General features: G+C 35.9%; 1 protein-coding gene across 1 annotated transcript; it reads right to left on the bottom strand.

The window, feature by feature from the left end:
* Positions 1-1218: 1218 nt before the first annotated feature.
* LOC113061559 (1-phosphatidylinositol 4,5-bisphosphate phosphodiesterase gamma-2-like) lies at positions 1219-22206 on the bottom strand. Its single transcript, XM_026230752.1, has 32 exons — positions 21433-22206; positions 19986-20188; positions 16789-16941; positions 16341-16434; positions 16181-16228; positions 16007-16091; positions 15748-15831; positions 15230-15273; positions 15057-15117; positions 14826-14927; positions 14629-14747; positions 14440-14525; positions 11979-12096; positions 11075-11243; positions 10894-10989; positions 10709-10792; positions 10439-10620; positions 9039-9239; positions 8769-8888; positions 7852-8032; positions 7078-7146; positions 6637-6746; positions 5741-5831; positions 5549-5615; positions 5300-5460; positions 4962-5064; positions 4256-4459; positions 3666-3805; positions 2891-3002; positions 2306-2485; positions 2123-2211; positions 1219-1980 (listed from the first exon to the last, which is right to left on the bottom strand). Exons 2-32 carry the CDS (start codon positions 20167-20169, stop codon positions 1867-1869), a joined length of 3651 nt encoding a protein of 1216 aa, XP_026086537.1. The 5' UTR covers positions 20170-20188; positions 21433-22206; the 3' UTR covers positions 1219-1866.
* Positions 22207-22548: the final 342 nt, after the last annotated feature.

Raw genomic sequence — 22548 nt, 5'->3', positions numbered from 1 at the left:
AGATAAAACATGATCTTTTAAGGTACAACTTATAAACCCTAATAATCTTCCTTATAGTGTCCTAAAAAGCAATTAAAAAATTCACAAAATAATATGTACTGTATATAGTGTTTCATTTTGATACTATTAAATGTATTGTGTGTGTGTGTGTGTTTATAAATGTTATTCTTATTACATGTTTTTTTCTGAAATATTGTTAATCTTTATTGCTCAAAGGGTATAAGATTATACTAACATGTTTTACAAAATAACCAAAGCATATCAACAAAAAAATAATAATTTTGTGTAAAACACAGCGATCAAAATAAGAAAAATAACCACTGTTGCACAAAAGATTACAACAAAAAAATGTGCAGGGTTACAGCTGTCAGAAATTAGTACGAAGTGTAAAGGGCCTTGCTTTGAATGACTTCAGCACATCTGCAGCCGCAGGACATCACTAGTTTTTAGACTGGGCTGGTGTGATCTTGATCCACTCTTTTTCTTCTCTCTTCCATAGTTTGGCAACTGTAGTGGGTTTCATAACCATAACTTTGTCACCAAGGGTTTTTGATAATTGTTCCAGATATTTGCTGATGAATCTTGTTACAGCTTCTCTTTTATGTTACATTAAACCCCTCATCCTCTATAGACAATCACTGTTTTCCATACTGTAATGTTCAGGTTCAATGGGAAACAGAAGCTTCATTTCAGTGGGATCTGGCCAGACTATCAAAAACCAGTAGAGACTGCAGAAAGCTGTCTGAGATTGCTTAATGTGAGTCTTGGTCAAATCTTTTGCCCAGTTGCAGAACCAAATGCTTACATGAGAGATTTTGAAATGTCATCACAAGAGCTGAAGTAAGATATAAGCCAAGCACTTCGTTTTCGAAGTCCCAGTCTGAAGTCGCAGACAACAGCATGATTGCTAAAATACATCGTTAAAATCAACAAGGTCAGACAGGCTTCTTACATCTCTGTGCACCTTAACTGCCTGTTTTTATTCTATTTTATATGAACCACTGATTCTAGATATTTACTGATTCCTATACTGGCTTTTTTTATTGAAAAGTGATAGTAAGAAAGAGATGAAATGACAGTTATTATTATTATTATTATTATAATGCTATTGCAGTGTTTATCTTGTTAATAGGCAAAAAACTAAATTGTGTATTATACAGTTTTCTTACTATATTTTAGGAAAATATACAAATAGAAGTGTAAAAACATCATTCAACATTTCGTGTCCACATATTTATTTATTTGGTAAGTAGCGGTGTAAAATTCAAGATAATATACAAACAGATGGCCATTATACCCAAAAACCTAACAAACAAGTAATTTACTTTGAGATAATAACTGTCAGACTGTGCATTATCGCTTACATATCCAAACAAACCTGATAAAACTTCCTATGCATGTTCAAAACAAGAAAGAAACCAAATAAATAACATGTCTCGTTTGCTATTTGAGTTTTTAAGACGATAAGGAAAAGTTTAATACAGCCGCAAATGAAATGTTACAATCAGATGAAGACAGCAGATGAACAGTTTCACAGTAAAAAAAAAAACCTAAAAAAAAAAAACCTTTCATGCAGCTTTCATGCCCTCAGTTTAAAGAGTGTTACAACTTCTGGACTGTAGCTACACCTTCCACAGAGAATTCACCCGCGGGTATTGCGCAAACTCTCTCTGCGATTTATTCCTGTGTGGCCACAAGAGATGGCTGCAACTTCCTGTCTTGGGGGCCTGTTAGTAACAGAGCTGCAGAACCGAGAGTAAGAGACCCATAAGAGCATTAGAACCAGACCGGAAGGGAACTAGACTTGCTAGTTTTCCTCATGAGTAGATTTTGCTGTCGTCGATGTTTTTGCTGTTGATTTCCTGTTTATTTTTTGCGCTGCAGGTTGGGGTGAGAGTCGTAGAGACAGAAATCGTTGCTTAACTCCGCCTGCTTCTTTTGTAACTGTTTCGAGGAGGAGTAAAGTTCCTCCTCCGCTTTCTGAAAAAAGACAAGTCAGATATCACAGGGGATTTCCATTACACTAACATCACATTCTCAATACAACAAAATGAGATATTCTTTTCTTAAAATAAATTATTACATTGTTGACAAAAAGGCTGTTTTTAGAGCTGTTTCTTACCTCCACCTGCTGTATATCAACATGCACCAGTAGAGACGCCAGCTCCAGGTTTTCACTAAAGCCATTCTTTAAAGGGACTGATCTGTAGCCTGTGAAAGCAGCAGCTCAGTATTCGTACTTCAATCTGCTTTCGTTCGCACAATGTTTCCCATAACAATAATTGAATGAAGCTGATAGACTTACCTGAGCGAACACCTCTCACAGGGAACGTAGCCTGGGCCAGGAAGTTGGGATCAGAGAACATGTCCTCCTCAAAGACCACAAAGCGCAGGAAGGTGAGGTCTGGTTCATACACGCTGAAAGTACATGCCTCCGAAGGCTGACCGTTCGGCACGAGCCACATAGGGTTCAGTCCATTATCATCTGAGGACACATTTATTTATTTACTTACTAAATCTCTACAGAACATACTTCAGTGAATTCCCTGTTTTTAAGAAGCCTAAGATAATAATACAAATATAATAATGCATTTTGTAAAATGTTAGATGACTTATAATTGGAATTTGATAACATATATATAAGAATAAGAAATAAAAACTAAATATGAAAACTCTTAAAAACAATATCCAAATTATTTTAAATAAGGTTTTAATGTCTGAAATGTCCTACTATCCCCACTTGTAACCAGGATTACTTAAGTTAACTACAACTAAAATCAAACACACATACACACAAGCTTGTAAAACTTAAAACATAAAAATAAATAAAATGTTACTAAAATCTGTAGCCTAATATTATCTGTTACGCTAAAATAATACTGCGTCTTACGGCAAACGATAGTTTTGAATTTGTTGTCCTCTGTTTGGCCACAGAGTTCGATCTCCACGAAGGGACTGGCAATGCTTCGTCCTGGTTTGGGAAGATGTCGTGCTCCTATCACCTGAGTGTCAGAAAAAAAACTAGGGCTGGTAAGTGATTAAAATTTGTAATCTTATTAATTACTTTATGTGGTGTTTAATTAATCGAATTAATCGCACGTCAAATTTGTAGAAATTACTCCCAAAAGATCATTTCAAGTCAAAAAAGGTAGGTTCAGTTTGTTTGATAAAATGTATTACATATAGCCTACTCTTTTGGACCATGTGAGTGAAGGATGGGTGGACTATAACTTTAATAATTTATTTTTTTATTACTATGAAAATATGAAATCATTTCTTTAATGAAATGATACTCTAAATAATAACCAAAACTGGCAGCAGGTCGTGGTAAATGTCTTAATGAATAAGTCATCGAGTCATTTATTCATTCATTTGATTCGTTCAAATGGCTGTAAGCAGTAAGTTGTTGCCCTGCCTTATATTAGTCATCAATTGACTGTAATGGCATATCATCCACATAGCTCTGGGGCGGGGCAAGTGCGTCAAATGTGTTGTTTTCCTCAATAATTAATTAATTTAATTAACACGTTAAATTACCAGCCCTAAAAAAACATCATCAATCTTTTCCATTATTTTAGCAAATAAAAATTTAAAAAAGATATTTTTCAGCTCTCAAACTCTACCTAAATAAACATTATTCTGTCTGAAGGAAGCTCATGTTTTACCCTAATGGTGATAGTAAATCTGATATTCCTCTTCTCCTGATAAGGGTCATATGAATCACTGCGCATCAGCTCAGGTTGCAGCACATATCCTGTTCCTGCGTTCAGACTGAAGAGGGCGCTGTTCAGCTGCATGTACTTATCTGAGGAGAAACGCAAACACTGTTTTCAGACATGGAATAAATGCTATGCTATTTAATAATTGCTAATTTTTCTCTGTAATATTTCCTTACACTCAGTTCGAGTCCGTTATTTCCTTTATTACATATTTTTGTCTTGAAATCATTGTAGACTTTTTTCATTTTACATTTCTAATAATCTACCCCTTTACGCAAATAATTATTACAAATTTAACTTGTATTTCAATAAAACCTTAACTTTCATTGAGTAAATCTCCTCTCATCCCTGTTTAATACTTTGGGTCAAAGGTTGGCTGATTTGTGTGATGTAGTTTATTATACCCATAAGCAACTAGTACTTCCCATACTTCCAGTGCAGTCATAAGTTAGCTAAACAAACACCACTGAGATAAGTGGGGATGTTAATGAACAGCTTTCTCCATGAACTACAGAGATGTTCAACTTCATACTCACCAGCGGTTTGGAAGTTGAGTGCCACCATGTGGCATCCGCACATCCACAGAGGATAGGGATCATAGTTAGAGGAATCCACTCGCTGGCCCTTAGGGTAAACGCGGCTCAGCGCCTTGCGGTTATACAATATAAATTGAGCCGATTTGCTTCTGGAGGGTATCTTATTTTCTACGAAGGATCGAACCTGTTTGTAGGTATAATTATCTGACAGGGAAGGACAATCACATTGTTAACTTATAGTTTATTTGTATGTATGTCATTAGATTTTTTTTTTATGATTTTGACATATGTCTTATACTCACCAAGGAGGCAAGTATTTGGTCAAAAATACAGAAAGAAAAATATTATTAAAAATTTTAATTAATTGTTTTTAATATTTATTAAATATATTTAAATCATTTTAAAAATGTAATTTATTCCCATGATCGCGAAGCTGAATTTTCAGCAGAAATTACTTCTTTCTCATCATCGTTTTTCAACAATGTTGAAAACAGTTGTGCTGCTTAATATTTTTTAACAAACTGTGATAGTGTTTTGATGATTCTTTGTTGAAAAGAAAGTTCACAAGATCAGTATTTCTTCAAAAAAATAAATAATAATAATGTCTTTTCTGTTGCTTTTGATCAGTTTAATGCATCCTTGGTGAATAAAAGTATCCCTTTCTTTTTTTGAATGGTAGTATAAATTCATATTTAATTAGTCATACCAAAGCGGTCTTTTTCTTTGCTGAGAGGCTGGCAGTAAACAACCAGTTCAGACATCTCGCTGGCCACCACTTCTTTTTCCTCAACCTTCTTTTGCTCTTTTATCTGCAATATTGCAAACATTTATAAACACCACCCATAACATTATACTTGAAATACTTCACTGTATACTTAAAATGTTGATGGTCTACACCTACTGTAGCTTTTTAACACCCACTGAAGTCTGGCTTCAACTATATTTACAGGACGAGTGACTCAAAACCTTGTGAGAACTTCCCTGTTGTGACAACTAGCCCCAGTTTGCCCTATTTAGTCAAAAGTCTAAGCGTGTGAGACAGACCTCAATCTCTCGGTTTTCCTCTCTCTGTGTGATGTCCCAGGCCACCTGATACCACTCGTACAGCTCCTCGGTGGTCTCAGTGGCCAAATCAAACGGCATCTCTCTATTCTCCTTATCCTGCAACGTCACCACCACAGGCCTGCCGTGTTTGGCTGAACGCACTGGAAACGGCGAAATGAGTGCAAAATACCATTATTAGAACATGTAATGTACAGGAGTTCAGATGACTCAGAGGATAAATAATCTTACCGACAGTACACTTCGAGATGTCCACTATTCCCTTACATAAGTTGCCTAATGGATTTTCCTGAACGCCCTGAAAGAGAACATCTAGTCATCTATGTTTTATGTGTTATGTATTGAAGCACGTAAGTACGGTACTAACTAGCACTGAATGACATATCTGTGATGTCAAATAAACATATTTGTTCTGTTATTTACTTGGTAATTGGCCTCAGATGCATCGGCAACTTCTTCTACATAATTTGAAGGGAAATAGTGCTGCAGTTTTCCACCATAGTCTCCTTTCCACCTGATGGGGAAATTACAGTACATGTTGGTTTATCAAGCATATCAAAATATAAGCCATTAAAACCAGCCTGTGGTTTTAGAAACACCTGATAGTGTAATATGACATTTCCAGACAAACACGTGTTAATGAATATGTGTATCACAGATTTATGTTTTATGGACATGAGTCATGGTAAAATGATGGTGTTCACCTCTATTCAAAAGTTGAGGGTCAGTAAGATTTTAGTGTTAGTACTTTTATTCAGCAACGACACATTCAATTGATCAAATTTATAATGTGTACGTAAGATCTCGGTTTCACATAAAAGCTGGTGTTTTGAACTATATATATTCATCAAAGTAACTTGGGAAAAATATGCATTACATGTATTACAGTTCCCACAAAAATACTGAACAGTCCAACTGTTCTCAACATCGATAATAATATAATCAGCACATTGGAATGATTTCGGATAGATCATGTGACACTGAAGACTAGAGTAATGATGCTGAAAATTCAGCTTTGCCAACCGAAATAAATTACATTTAAAATATATTAAAATAAGACAGTTATTTTAAATTGTAACAATATTTTCACAACATTACTATTTTTTTAACTGTATTTTTCATCAGATTGATGTACCTTACTGACCCCAAACTCCAGATCAGTAGTGTACCTTGGAGTGCTATGTAAATATTGAGGTAACTTTATCTTTCAGTATTATCATTTGACCATGACACTGCCACAGTGTTTTTTTATTTATTTTTTTGCGAGGGTAAATAGTGCATTTATTCCTTATTATCCACACATTTGCAAAGAATCTCACCATCCATTTGTATCCTTGGTCACATTATGGATCAAAGTGCCCTTATAAAAGGAGAGTTCATCCGGCCGCATGGCCCTATAGTCATAGATGGCCTTCACCGTGCTATGAGGCTGCAACAAATCAAAATGAGTTCAATCTTGTTACAAATCTGCAACAGCACTGAGGGAACCCCCACAAGCATTCGGCGGTTTAAAGAGTGTGAAGACAAAGATACATTGTCTTTTGTGAATTACGTTCGAGCTAGAAACATGAAGCATACATGGCATACGCACTAAACATGACGTTGCTTTTTAGCCAGGCTGCATTTCCTCTTTCAAGACGAGCAGTTTCCTACGTGAGAGAAAGAGATAGCCAGCGCCACCACTTCCTCCCCAGCCCACACGAGATGACCTCTAGCGCACGCTAACTCGCAGGAGCTGTGTTTGCTTTCAAAGTGCTTACCAGAGACGGCTCTATCTCGTTGGCCTCCACGTACTGTTTAGATTCATACAGTGAAGCAGATATGGTTATCTGAAAAGACATAAAGCATTTCTTAGACTTGTCTCCCTGCACATTACACTTAAAATGAGCACAGTCTGTACATTTAGAAAAAAGCTATTGTATTTTTTTTAACAAATGCAGTCGTGGTTCACACAAGATACATCTTTTTAAATTAGTGGTGTAAAATGAAATAAAAAATAGGAAACATATATTAATCAGACATCATGTTCGAACAATTAAGCAATAAAGGTACTTCTTTTCGGTTGCTTAAAAAATGTGCTTTGTGGTGGGAGGATACTAGCCACAGAGGGCAAAAATACTTTAGCATAGGCTCAGGAAGTGAAAGAAATTCTAAATAAAAAGCCTTTTTTTTTGTATTGTATGTCTTACTAAACATTTAAATCATACAATGGCACTTTCGTGCATATTATAGATCTGCTAAATCAGAAACTTTGGCCTGAACTTTGATTGAAAAAAAGGAGAAGAAACCAACAGAGCTGCTAGAGATGAAAGCATGCAAGTGTAACATGCAAACTGTGGCCTTAGCGAAGGAAGCACATGCCCTTGTTCACTTTGAAGAGTGTGTACAGATGCTGCACACAAAGTTTTGTACAATCATTGCACAGTGTTCAGTACAGCCGCAGTTGACAATATTTTAAGTGAACTCTAGAAAAGAATTATCTTGTCTGTGCTGCCTTGAAATAGTTTTTTTTTTTAAGTTGCTTTATTACTTACCGAACTGAAGCGTTCCACCAGTTCTGGTGTCACCGGGTAGCGCAATTTAGTCTTTCGATACAGTGGTTTCTTTCGGAAATAGTCCACCAATTCCACCAGGCTCTCAAATTCACTAGAGTTGCCCAGAATGTACATAGATCCATCTTTGTGTATTCGACAGTGCTTCACCATCCCTTCACCTCTGTTTCAGCACCCAGAAAAAAAAAAACTCCATGAATTACAATTATTACATTAATTAACAAAAACAACAGCTACTGTGGGTCTTCAGGCAAGTTTTCTTCTTGAAAATAATTTATATACATGCATATATATATATATATATATATATATATATATATATACACACACACACACACATTGCATTTCCAACTTAAATACACAAATCCTTGACAGTGCAATGCAGTTACAATATATATATATAAATTAAACTCTTTAAAATCTTTTAAAATAAATTTCACAAATGTTGATGTTTATATAATATGTTACCTTTCACATTTGAGGTTCAGCACATATAATAAACACAAAATTTTTTCTCTTTACCCGAATAATACATGATTTTAGGAACCATCCCATGATACACATCATCATCTGTTTTTTCATCTACCAGATGAAAACCATACAGTAGGTTTAAAAACGTATAGAAGACTTATACAACAAACCACATGATTTTAAATATGATGGTGATGGAGAACTTAATCATTTGAGTTTATTACTATAGATTATGTTTTAAAAATAAATCTTAGCAAGTTACACTGTAAATACAAGATACAGTAAACAAAACAATGTTTACAAGATTTCTACTTCAACATTTCACATTTAATTCAGTGTTATACTTGATGTTTCTTTTTGATTTGGGTTGGAATTTCTGTGTGAAAATTGTTTCTACTCCGGACTTTTGTCTGCGTAATGAGTGGCACCTGAAGGTGATGGCGCAAGAGTCTGAATCTTCTCTCTGTCTGATAAGAAAGGCTCCGTCTCGAGGGATCCTCATGAGATAGTCCTCCGCCTCACCCCGACTCAAGTTACTGTAAAACCACCTAAAGACAAGAAAACCACAGTTTCACGTCTATGCTGTATGCAGATGCTCGTGAGCGTTAAAAGAAGCTGTCCACGTGGTTTTCTACAGCCCTGCTGGCCAGGATGTGGTAAGCAGCAAGTTTGTTACTGTGTGGCGAGTACTGACTTACCCTTCTAGCAGGTGCTGGTCTGGTCGAGGCACAAGATCAGTGAGGCGCAGGTTGAAATCCTGACAGCGTAAAGGGTTTTCTCTGTAATACTGGATAAGCTCGTACACACTGGGGAAGTGCAGGTTTTCTGTGAGGAAATAGACAGTGTGGCCTCCTTCTAAGCAGGAACGGATTCGACAATGTTGAACTCGTCCACCGCGCCTGTAATGACCACACAGGGAACTTATTTAAATTTCTGTGCATTTGGGATTAATAATATGGATCATTCTTGTTAGGAAGCAGTCTCTAAAACCTATGAAATGGTATTTCTTTCAGAAATATAAGTTAGTCAACCTCAGGCATGTAAACGCATTATTCATGACTTTAAAGTAAACCAAAGTCAAGGATGGACTTAAAGAGCTGAGGTCAGCCATTTTGGTCAATGAGGAATTGAGAATAACTTGATGTCATTTTTTAAAAAAAGAAAAAAGAAAAACAAAATTTATACAACCAGGAATTGTTTAAACTAAAGTAGAAAAATCTACATAGTAAAACTACAGTAAATTATAAGTATTTCAATTTCAATTAAATTCTATTTACTTACAAGATGTTAATTGTGATATTTTAATTTTTGAAATTCTGATCATCATACTTGATATTATTATACTTTTTTATATATTTAAAAATAGAATTAATCAAATTAAATGCTAAAAAGTAATGATGTTTGTATTGTTGTGTTCCCCACCCAATATTATGTCACTTCCTGTGTGATAATATCTTAACACAAATTAAGAAAAAAACTGTTTACCACAGGGAAAAGCTTAAATAAAATTAACAGAGTAGAAATTACTAATTATATGACTTACAGTATTTAAATTTGCATATCCATATGCATTTGTTCTTTATCTTTGAAATGTTTATACTCTCATACTGATTTCTGTATTTTTAATTAGGACTTTTTTTTTCTTTTTTTTAAGTAATCCATTGCTAAAACATATTAATGTTTCTGCTTTTGTTTTCCCCATCAAATATTATGTCAATCCTCATGTGGTTAAGAAAAATGTGTCATTAAGAAAAAACTTTTTGCAACTCAAACTAAAGTAGTTAAATTATTTAAAATGTACCCCCACGTTTTCTCAATTGTGGAAATGTTTTTACTAAGTAACAGTACTAATTGCATAAATAAGAAATGTCACTTATAGGATACAACAATTGCCAGATTCATTATATATTATTCAATATAAATTAAAACGTATACACAGTTTGACAAGACATGGCAATGTACTGTATAGAAACACTGACCCTTATTTCTTCCAGTTGAAAATACTAATTAAAGACAATAAATAAAACAGAGAGAAAATACGAAATGGAAAACCATCCCTCCTCCCTCTCTGAAGAGTATAAGAGCAGGCCTACATTACCAGAATGAGAGGGTGCAATCATTGACGAAAGTGTCACTCTCCCGCACCAGAAATGTCCCGTCAACTCCACCCGAATCTGCACAATATTCCTGCAGCAGTCTCTCGGCTGTCTGTCTGCCCTCTGACATCCGCCCGTGAAACCAGGGCTCTGACTTATGAAGCTCTGTACCTCCCTGAGATGACTGAGGAGAGGTTATGCATTTGAATTACAGTTAAAACCATCAATTTTTGGCATGAGTCTCATTCTATAATGGAGTCTCAGTGATTCACCTTTCCAGTGTCCTCCTCTAGTTCATTCTCCTCAGCATAATACAATGTCTTATTCTCAATCACACAGTAGTGCTTGTACCATCTCTGAACATGGAGAGAGTCACAAAGAAATTACAGTCATAATCAAGTAAGGCAACTGGAATAAGATGAAACAAGCCGTGACAATGTTCACTGGACTCTGGCACCTCATCGATTGGATCCCAGATGAAGAGCTCTCCCTGCTTATCTCCTTTCCGTAGGTCCTTTTTACTAAAGGTCTCATCAATATTCAGTTTCTTGTGCTGTATGAAAAAGCGAGATTGCATGGCTTTGGATTGCATTGTAAAATCAAAGACATTGCAGGATTTACTGGTGAAGCTTTTCTACCTTGATGATGATCTTGCCCTTGAGTTGGGTTGGTGACGGCAGTTGTTCTGCTTCTGGTTCCAGCAGATCGGTCAGGAGCTTGTCTTGGAAAACATCTTTGAACACCTGAGCCATCATTTTCTGTTGCTTGACGTCACAGTGCTCTTCTATGGACAGCACCACAGGATACCTGCCAAAAGTGACGTGTTAATAAACATAGTTCAAAAATACTACACATATCAAGATGCATCAATTTCATTTTTATTTAAAAAATGACTTTTGCAATTATATGCAATTATAATGTGAAAAAAGTATACGAAAAGTGAAGAAAATGTAAAAAATTAAATAAATAAACGTACAGGTCAAACATAATCTCAAAATCAAATACATGGAATTTTGCTTAAACCAATGAAAGCTAATTAAAGGAGCATTTAGATTTGTTATGCATTATGACAGTATTCTCATTACAAATGAGCACATTTTAACCCAAAATTCTTATTATCATAATATGTTTTACTTTTGAGATTTTGTTGCAAATTACAAATATTCTCAATGGCATTCTCATTAGATTACTTTATTGAATCTGAAAAAATTTAAATTACCATTAATTAAAGGTAGTAAAACAAATATCACCCATCACCCATATATATATATATATATATATATATATATATATATATATATATATATATATATATATATATATATATATATAATTATTTTTGTGTGTGTGTGTGTTCCGAAAATAGGTTTAATTTTCTTTTTTATGCAAAATATAACTGCTTTTTTATTTTAATATGGGACGGATTATGACCCTGCTATGTTCTTGAAAGGTTTTGTAAAATTATTTTCGTCTAACTGAGGGAACTAATGTGTTTTACAAAACCTCACAAATAAATGTGTGAATGTGTTGTTGATGACTAACTCAGACGTTGCAAAAGCATGATCATTGATGGCCTTCACCACATCCTTAAACTTTATCTTGGAGGTCATGGTCCTTCCATGGTATATGACAGGTTCATCTGGACCATTCCAGCAGTCCACTGCATTGGAAAAAAAGAAACATTAAAACCCCAAAATAAAATAGTCTGCGTTTTACTCACCCCCGAGACATCCTAGGTGTATATGACTTTCTTCTTTCATACGAAACCAGTCGGAGTTATATAAAGAATTGTCATTGATCTTTCAAGCTCTATCATTGCTGTCAGCGGGTTTTGCATTGCTTCAGTCCAAAGGAAGTTAAATTAAAAGCGCCCATCCATGTCTCAGATATTCAAAACGTAATAATCATTTGAATCTAGCTTGCACTCACAGTTGTAAATTAAGCATTTCCGGGGGAATTACGTATGAGGTCAGTTTTGCGCATGCGCCACTCAGAAGTGACATGCGGAAAATGCAGTGGAGAGATCAAAAACAAAACAATGGTCAAGAATTTGAAGTACAAAATGAGGATTTGTAAAGAAGAATGCCAGAGGATTTCGATATAACAAAAAAGGAGACTGGTTTTTCCTTTGCTAAAGTAAGGAAACTTTGCTTCCTTTGATCCTGTAAACAAACGCAACGCTGACCTCATACGTCATGCTCCCAGAACTGCTTTTGTGTACAACTGTTGGTGCAAGCTTGATTAAAGGTGCCATATGCAAAAATTGAGGTAAAAATATCCATAACATGACCTGAACACATCAAAAGAATTAGAAGAAATAAGGGCGATGATGTCATTAAAAAAATGTCAAGTTATAGTGCTGCAGAAATATAAACCTTAATTAGCATTAGCATTACTAGCCCCGGCCCGACAGGTGTCGTAATACCAGTTTCGGCCATGGGAGGCGGTATGCGGGCAACATAACCACCAGCCAACCTGCAATACACGAATAACTCACACGGCTTGTCGGCGTGCCTGAACCTGATGTCAATCATGTGGAAAGTACAGCCCACTACATCATTTCAGTTCAGGGAAGAGAGAGAAAGGATGACTGAAGCCCTTGGCAAGAGACCACCACCGCGCTCGGAATCACAATTCAAATCCGATAAGAAATGGAGCCGAACCAGAGTAAACATCGGCACTGCTTTCAATCGCTGGAGACAACTGATTGACCTGAAAGAAATGAGGTTCGACTCCAAACTTGCAACATTTCTTTTGGATTGGTAAGTTAGATGCTGTTAGTATTTCACTAGAAGTTTGTTTTATATGTTTGTGTATTTGTTTTCGGGAAGTTATAACACAGAAATGTATCGAAGGCTGTTCGATAAACGTGCTAATGTTAGCGATGGCTAACCGTAGCTGCGTTTGATAATTAGCTAGCTATAACTTAACGTTACCCATTTTATTATATCATAACTAACCTGCTCTGTCTAGTCTGTTGGTCTCCGTGTCCTCTTTGCTTCATGGTTTTTCTCTGCGTGAAAAAATTGATGTGTGGCGTGAAAGCGTTTGAAAAGATCAATTGCGTGTGTCTCACGCTGAATGCTTGAGAGTTGGCACATTATTTCCCAAGCAGAATAAAGGACAGGTTGATTATTGCTGTTTAGCGTTTGTATTAATCTATGATGTGTCCCTGTTTGCGTACGGGGACATAAAAAATTAATTAAAAGTGATACATGGACCAAGGTGTCTGAGATTGTTCATTTTAAGTAAAGGATCCTAATATTTCGTCCACAACAATATTTAATGAGGTTAACTTATAACTCCTTGTGGTTAGTCTACACGAGATCAACAAGCTTGTTTGCTTTGCGGCCACTTTAAATACAAAATAAGCATTCGATCTACGTTAGAGCGTCTGAGCGCTCACAAATCTTTCTGCATCGTCGTGAGCAGAGCGGTAAGAGCGATTTTTGACGCTCTTGACACCGGCGGTGTGAACGCACAGTTAGGTTTCGGCTATGGCTGTAGTGTTGTTGTGAAAGTAGGGGCGGAGCATAGAGACTATGCCGTTTCTCGTTTGTTACTCTAGAGTAGACCAATTCACTTTATTGAGGCATACTGCCCCCATCTGGTATGGAATGTGGAGTATGACTTGATTTTTTTTGCCAAACATTACAGATGGCACCTTTAAAGTTATTATTAAGTTTAAAATATGTATACTTTACTTACAGAAACACATTAATTCGCTACAGGTTGCCTTTGTTCAACCCCCGGAGTCAAGTGAGACACTTTTTGTCTGGATGGGCGCTTTTAATTGAACTTCCTTTGGACTGAACCAATGTAACACCCACTGAGAGCAATGGAAGAGCTTGAAAGATCAAAGACCATTTTTAATATAACTCTGACTGGATTCGTATAAACAATTTTATCACTGCAATATCAATGCATAAAATTAAGTAGAAAAGAACATGCATTAGTTTAAAAGAGCATTAAAAAATATTATTAAAGGGTGTGGTTCACTGACACTCAACACAGCGGCAGCCCAGCCTCAGGCAGCGCACATAAGCTTCCGTTGAGGACTCACTGCGCAGTTGATCTCCAGTCAAATATCTGTGAAAAAAAGCAAAACACATGAAGTAGCACAGGAAGTTCATAATGGAAGAGGAGGAGCTGCTGCATGTGTGTTACGAGCATGAAGAACTGCAGCACTGACGTGTTGTGAGAAGAGTTGATCCAGTAGTGGGACAGAGGATTGTTCATGTCCAGAGGGCAAATCTCTGAGAACTTCTCATCCCAAATCGAGTTCTCTTTGGAGAAGAGAAAACTGAGGAACTAGAAAGACAGAAAGAAGGCTCGAGAAACACATCACCTAAAGTAAAGATACAGTAAACAGATCTCTATAACCTGTACCTCTTCAACGGTGAAGGCTGGATCGTTGGTCATCCTCATGGTGTCATCGATGAAGATGGTCATAAGCTCTCGGACTTGATTCACATTGTTGGCCCAAGTCTCCTATAAAATAAATTCACAGTATGTGTTTGTTTGGAATTTGTTAGTATTTGAATGAAATAGATATATTTTGACTGGTGTAGACAGTACATATGTATATGATCAGATGAACGGATTAGCAGAAAGTCGTACTTTTTGATGAAATAAAAGGAATCTTTGAAAATCTGAGAGTTGAATAGGCTGATCGCCGATACTGCAGAAAAGAGCATACCAAACACTCAGTAAGAATGAGAACATTAGCATGACCTCATGACACACATTTAAAGAACTGCTTTGATTTAAAATAATGTTTGACGGTTTCTTACCCCATGATGAAAGCACATGACTCCTTTTTAAACTCATCTAGAATCTAACAAAATGGCAAACAACATACATTATAGAAGTTTCTAGAAAAGTAAAGACTTTTACATTTTACAATCCTGTTCTTTCTATAACTTCCTATTCATCAAAGAATGCTGAAAAAAGCATGTATTACAGTTAAAACAGCAACTGGCAACCACAAACCTTTTAAGCAACTTAATAATAACAAGAAATTGTACACTGAGCATCCAATCAGCATTCAAATGATTACTAAAGGATTGTGCGATACTGAAGACTAGAGTAATGGCTGATGAAAATTCAGTTTTGCTATCACAGGAATAAAATACATTTTAAAATATATTGAAATGGAAACGGCTACTTTCAATTGTAATAATATTTTGCAATATTACTATTTTTACTAGACTCTATACATCTTAAAGTAATCTAACTGATCCCAAACTTTTGAATGGCAGTGTAAATAAAGTGCACTTTATGCAGCTATTCAACTTAACTGCACACCTACCATCTTTTGGTTTTCAAACATCAAATGATTGTAGAATTTGTGAAATTGCTCGAAATCCAGAACTTCTTTCTTTGCTCCCACTGTCTTAAATGATAAAATTGACACTTTCAGAGCGATTAGAAACATTAATTGCACATGTCTCAAAACAAGAAAATGTACAACTTATGGATAAACAGATCATCATCGGCAAGACATCAGGAGAGAAAATGTTCCATAAAGTTTCGGTCAAGATAATGTGTGTTTAATGTGTCATTCATACCCCAATTCTGTCCTTCAAAAAACGGCCACCTGGTACTTTAAAGTTCATCTGTGGCAAAAGAGACTTGAGCTCTTTCATGGTGATGCTGTTAGAGACAAAAAGGAGCAATAAGGATTTGAGACAGAGACAAAAGTGAGACTGGTTGAGAAAAAGATGAAAGAGAAAGACGAGAACCTGTTTTTCTTTGTTGAATTAACCGAGTACATCTGCTTCCTCAGCCAACTACAGTAGAGTAAAAACACAGAATGAAATAAACAAATGATTTGTGTTACGGTTTATGGAGACAAAAGGTACACTATGTGTGTTGTGTGTCTGTGTGTGTGTGTGTGTGTACCTCTCTACAATCTCTGGTGTGTGAGCCACCAGTGTTTCTTGTCTGAGTAACTCCAGTCCTGTCAGCCATTTCTCTGCATCCTCCACTGAATCAGCTGTGGAACAGCAAATGCTATCAGTGCTAAAAACAATGCTGCAAAATGTATCTTCATATCAAATTAATCTAAAAGATATACTGAAAGAGAGGAAATGCCTTCTTGAATAGTCTTTAACTTACAGTAGTCACATGCTACAGTATAATTATCTATCAAGCACATCACACATTGTATATATTCATATCTCATAATGAACGCTATGCCACCTGTGGCTACAAAATGTATATATATTGTTTATTCTTTACATTGTTCATATTGATATTTGCATATTACAACTTGGGAATATGGGGAAATGACAATAAAGTGATTAAATTAGAGTTAGAACATGTAATATGCATAAAAAGACACACATACCCCCCAGACTGAGAGTGTTGAGAACAAACTGAGAGCCATAGAATATAGTAAAGCACGAGTTCGGGTCTGTATTTTTATCCTTGCTGTCCTTGAATCGATCAAAGTCTTTGGAGTTTTTTCCCGGTCGTACTTCTCGGATCTCAAAAAGGTCCACTGCAAAAATTAGAGCATAACATATAAAGACAAATTAGAAATAGAGGAAAAAGTAAAAAAAAAAAATTAAGTGGCAACTAATTGACATAAAATAGTAATATAATTTTGGTGCTTCAACAAAACCATTTGAGGCACTAAAATTACTGAAACTAAAGTGTAACTGAACTGAAATATGAAAAAAAGATTAACAAAATGATTAACTTCAACTATATTTAAAATGAAAACTGAAAATAGCTCATTCATAACATTAATAAATACCATAATAGTATATAAGATCTTTTTTTAAATCAAGAAGGAGAGCACCTTTAGGTAATTAAGGCAACATAATAGGCTACCTATATGCACTTTTATGGAGGCAGAAAAACTAAGTTCCCGTGGGATTGCTTGTAATAAAGATTTATGTGCAAAAGGCATGAGAGTCTACTGTTTCTGTCAGTGGTGAGTTTTCATTTTAAATGTTTGTGATAGCCTAACAAGAAAATTAGGCTTTAACGTAAAATGTTATGTTTAAAAGCGTTGCCGCTTGCTTGAACAACTTATTATACAAACCTAGAAGTCAAGCGCATGAATAATACGTTGTTTATATTTGAGTTTAAACTAATGTCTATGAAAGATTGTTACTATACTGTGATAAAAGAGTATCACAATGCTGAAAAAGCTTTTTTTTTTTCTCCCTCTCTTTTTTTTTTTTTACATGATTTGAAATCAAAATAATTAACAAATGTTGTGTTTGTGGCCTAAACAGCCGCGGATCAGTAGCGGACTGCAAACGCGTCCTGTGTGAAACCAGTCCGTGCTGCTTCTGCACCACATACGAAACGCACGCGGACTGCATATGCACTCCAGAAGGAGTTTGTATGAAACAGGAGTAATATAAGGCAGGTGGAACAACTTTCTGCTTGATGGAGCCTAGAAAATGTCCCTAAAATTCAAGATTTGGGGCAAAACGCCTGTTTGAGATTGAGTCTCATATTTACATCACATAGTTAAGAAATATCACACGAGAAGTAGGCTAAGTGCAATATCACACTAGTGCAAATGTGATACTCATCTTATATAAGAGTTCATTAAGAAGTTAATATTGTGTTATTTTGGACACAATGTTGTCTGTTTTGCTCAATTTTGCCAACCAGAAGATAAAGACAAAGCAGAACTGTTCATCTCCGAGTAACCCACATCACATATGAAGCGCAAGGTTGGGGGTTCGATTCCCCGGGAACACATGATAGGTAAAAATTGATAGCCTGAATGCACTGTAAGTCGCTTTGGATAAAAGCGTCTGCTAAATGCATAAATGTATTTATTTTATTTAAAATGCACCAGTCATGTTTGAAAGAAACTGGAAAGATTATATGGAGAAGAATAGAAAAGCTGCTTTGAAAGTATGTTGGAAATAAAAGAAAAACTCTGTCAGCAGCACTTTAGAAAGTGAGAAAAATGTTGTGATAAGTGTGATGGCACTGCACTACCATAATTACTGGCAACCATTAAACAGTCACACCCAAGAAGTGTTCTCCTGCAAGATCATGGTACATTATGTGTTAGAATTGTTGCTGCCCATGGAAACATTAAGACGGCAAAGTAGCTCACTTGAATTTGAGACAGCCCACAACTACTGTCTGAAATAAGCTCTCTGGTATTGCACAGATCAAGTTGAAAATTCAAATTTGATTGTCAGTTCATCTCACTATCCCTTTTATATGTAAGGCCATACTTAAAAATATTATTGTTTGCCGTAACCCGACCAAACCTGTCAATTTAGGACCGACTTAAATGTATTTATTTTTTTTGCTTTTAGTCAGACCGACTTGCCGGTTGTAAATGTATTTTTTTTTACTCTTCAAACAACTAATATAAAAGCAATAAAATAATATGAATTATATTTTAGTAAGTATTGTAAATATATAAATTGCCTAGGCCTACATACAAACTAAGGCTACGTTCTGTCTTTAAAAAAAAAACCGTGACATCATCTATGTTTACACGGATGTCACACTGTGGCCAGTGCGTTCGGTTCATCTCTCACACTCTCATTCAATGTCAGAGTCAACGGTTCGCGCTTGGTAATGATGGCTGTGGCTGCAGTAAACAAAATGTTCGCGGTCACTGCGTCCAGTGTTTTTGTTTTTTTTTGGTTTTTTTTTTGGGAACACGCGTCACACAGCAACTGCAGCTTCGGACACACACGCATAACAGCAAATAATAGTTCTGCACAAAGTTTCTCTTTTTACAACAGAAATGTGAATTCTGACGGTATTCAGACAGTCTCATGCATACAGATACAGATTCGGGCTAGAATCGTCTGTGCGATTTGTTGTTGTTGACATTTCTAATCTGAACACAGCCATGTTGAAGCCTGCAGTAAATATTTTGCATTGTTATGGCAGTCCACCTGAAATTTTCTTGTGTTCCTGTGGCTCAGTGGTAGAGCATTGAATTAGCAGCGCAAAAGGTCAGGGGTTCAATTCCCAGGTAACACACATACTGGTAAAAAAAAAAAAAAAACAATATATCCTGAATGCACTGTAAGTTGCTTTGGATATAAGCGTCTGCTAAATGCATAAATGTAAATTTTGTGATGATCCTCATTTATTGCTTTGAATAAATAACCCGCTAAATTAATATGTTAATGCAAAAGCCACTTGGTTTCATATAATGCAAAGCCACTTTGCATGGCCACATATTTAAATGTAAATGTATGCATTTAGCAGACGCTTTTATTCAAAGCGACCTACAGTGAACTCAGGCTATCAATTTTTTACCTATCATGTATTCCCGGGGAATCAAACCCCCAACCTTGCGCTTGATAACGCAATGCTCTACCAATTGAGTTACATATTTGTAACATCCAAAGTGAACAATCACTTTTAAATAATAAAGCACTGTCTTTAATATCCCAGTTAACTTAAATCCTAACCTCCATGTAGCTTAAATGCTAAAGCATGACACTAGAAACCCCAAGGTCATCATACAGATGAAAACAAACACCTTAAATGCGCATTTAAGAGTAAATGTGAGAAATTAGCTCGAGGGAAGACACTCACACACTCCTTCTGTCTTGTTGGCAGTGCGCGTCCAGGCCACCTGTCGTGTCTCCATGATGACCTGCACAGTAAGCCTCTCCATCCTCTGTCTGTAGACGGTCATCACTATCCCCATCTCCAAGTCCCGCTTAATGAGACTCTTCTTGTATTCGGTCAGGTCTCCCTGCTGTATGCGACCTGCCATCGCTGCCTTTGGCCGCACACTGGCAAATACAGTTCACCCAGACATGAAAATTCAGTCATTATTTACTCATCTTCTTACGGTTTTTAAAACATGTATGACTTTATATTTGTGTTTTTATTGTCCATTCAATGTTTTGGACCACAGTGATTTTCATTACTTATTTTTGTGTTCTACAGATGAATGTCACACAAGTTTGGAATGACATGAGGCTAAGTAATTAAAAACAGAATTTACATTTCTAGCAAACCTTGCATGGAAGTTATTTTAATGATTATACAGTAACTGTAACAAAGACAACAAAGGCATTTACTGAAGCCTTTTAAGTTCCAATCGGAACATCAGAATTGGCCTGAATCATCAGTTCTCTCTTTACATAAGGTTTGAGTTTAAAAAAAAAAAACTATTTTGTGAAAAAGGCAACATCAATGCTGTAATTTCCCCACCATGCATGTGACATGCCAGCTCTGATAATAGAAATGATCACCACCTAAAGAGGAATATGACAAGCAGTTATCTGTGACTAAACACTGCACCTTTTAGTGTCAGTTTTCCAAACTGTTGAACCATGGCAAGCAAAATAGATGTTTCATGTCTGGTTCCCCATATAAGCCAATATTTACATTGCAAATGAGTAGCTGAGAAGGCTACGGTGGAAGTAACCCAGTAAACTCAATGTGATTTCCATTTAGAAACCTTTGTATATCCCCCCACACCCTACATTCTTCCATTTTGAGCTTTCTGTATGATAGAGACAGAGAAATCACTCTCTTTCCTGGCATTTAAACAAGCACCAAGATAAACTCTCAATAACAAACCAAAAAGTCAGTAGGTTGAGATAAATAAACACGAGTAAGAACAAGCAAAGGTATGTTGCTCTGCAGCATAAGAAAATAAATCTACCACATCCGAGTTGTCTTAACTGCAAGTACAATACGTAATTGTTTTCATTAACAACAAGAGGCTGTGGTGGAACACCTGCTACTGCAGAATGTACTTTTTTGTAGTCCAATGAAACTACAATTTAAAACATTATTTATTGTTCAACATTTTGCAAATGTAACTTTGATGTAACAGTTTTCCCACTAAGGATGAATAAAAGGAAACTTACTCCTATAGTTTAATAAAAGTCCTTAAAATTGATCACTGTATTTTTTATAAAAAAAAAAAAACCGTAAACTCTTAAATCAATTGTATGCATAGCCTACATAAAAAACTACTGTAACACCCCGTAATGTAAACATCCCAAAAATTAAAAACACTTACCCAAGTTTAGAGAAGAAAATCAATGACCACGTCGAAAACCAATTCCTGTATCTAAACTAATTCTCATTTTAAAAAATTACAATGAAAAATAGCCAAATGCAGTATCTAAAAAAATTGTATTAAATTAAATCTATGATCAGTCTAGTCACAATGTGGTCAGTTCCTCTATTCGCTAAACACAAGGAAGTGAAGAGAACGTTATAAGAATAAAAAAAAAATCCGGAAGCAAAATTATCTATGCAAAATCCCCAGGGAAGAGAGGGCGCATGTGCACTACTACTCTGTCAAACTTTTGTAGTTACCCTTGTGCAAATGTGAAATGTTCCAAAAACGCGACATCTTGATGCAGAAAAAGCGTTTATTTCAATGACGGGGGTTCAGGGTTGATGAAAGTCGCATGTTGACATCGTCGACGTCGTCACGACATCACGTCTTTTTCTCTAGGGTTTTGGATTTTGTTACAAAACCTTTTAATGACTCCGTCAGAGTAGTTTGACTCTAAATGCAAACTGGATAGCCAAAAGCAGTTTTAACTCTAAAAATAAAAGCATACTTTAAATCAAGTTTTGAGGTGAAATGAAAACGAAAGCACCTGTTCTTGGCAGCTGGGCGCTGGCTGGCAGAGGAAATCTGATCGTCCGAAATTATTTTAATGATTCGAGTCCCCAAAAGTTAATGTCTTTAAACGCGTGAACAAGAAAAGGCTTCCGCAGACTATAAAATAAATTTCGTATTTAAATCCCGTGCTATCGTTACCCAGCGCTACCTTTCCACTTGCATTGCATTGTGCATTTGCACTCATCAAAGCATGAAAAGTTCACAGACGAGAAAAGGCAGTTGGGTTACATGTAAATATTACCATGGTAACTTACTGTAAAAATATATATCTTTCTGATGTAAAAGCTGAATTGTTATTTACCAAAGTGGTTTCATTAACGATCCTCTTGCTAATGTTTTAGAGCAGACTGATATAGTGATTGTTAATGGTTACATGATATTAATAATACTCAAATAAGAATATTTAAAACACCCTAAGCAGCAAACAAAACACAGTAATCTGCATATTTGATTGATACTGGGATGCATGCTGGGAACTCACGAAGGCCTCCAGCATTG

This window comes from Carassius auratus, chromosome 43, assembly GCF_003368295.1.
Source record: "Carassius auratus strain Wakin chromosome 43, ASM336829v1, whole genome shotgun sequence".
NCBI lineage: Eukaryota > Metazoa > Chordata > Actinopteri > Cypriniformes > Cyprinidae > Carassius > Carassius auratus.
Note: the sequence above shows the minus strand (reverse complement) of the source record. Positions and strands in the feature narration are given on the sequence as shown.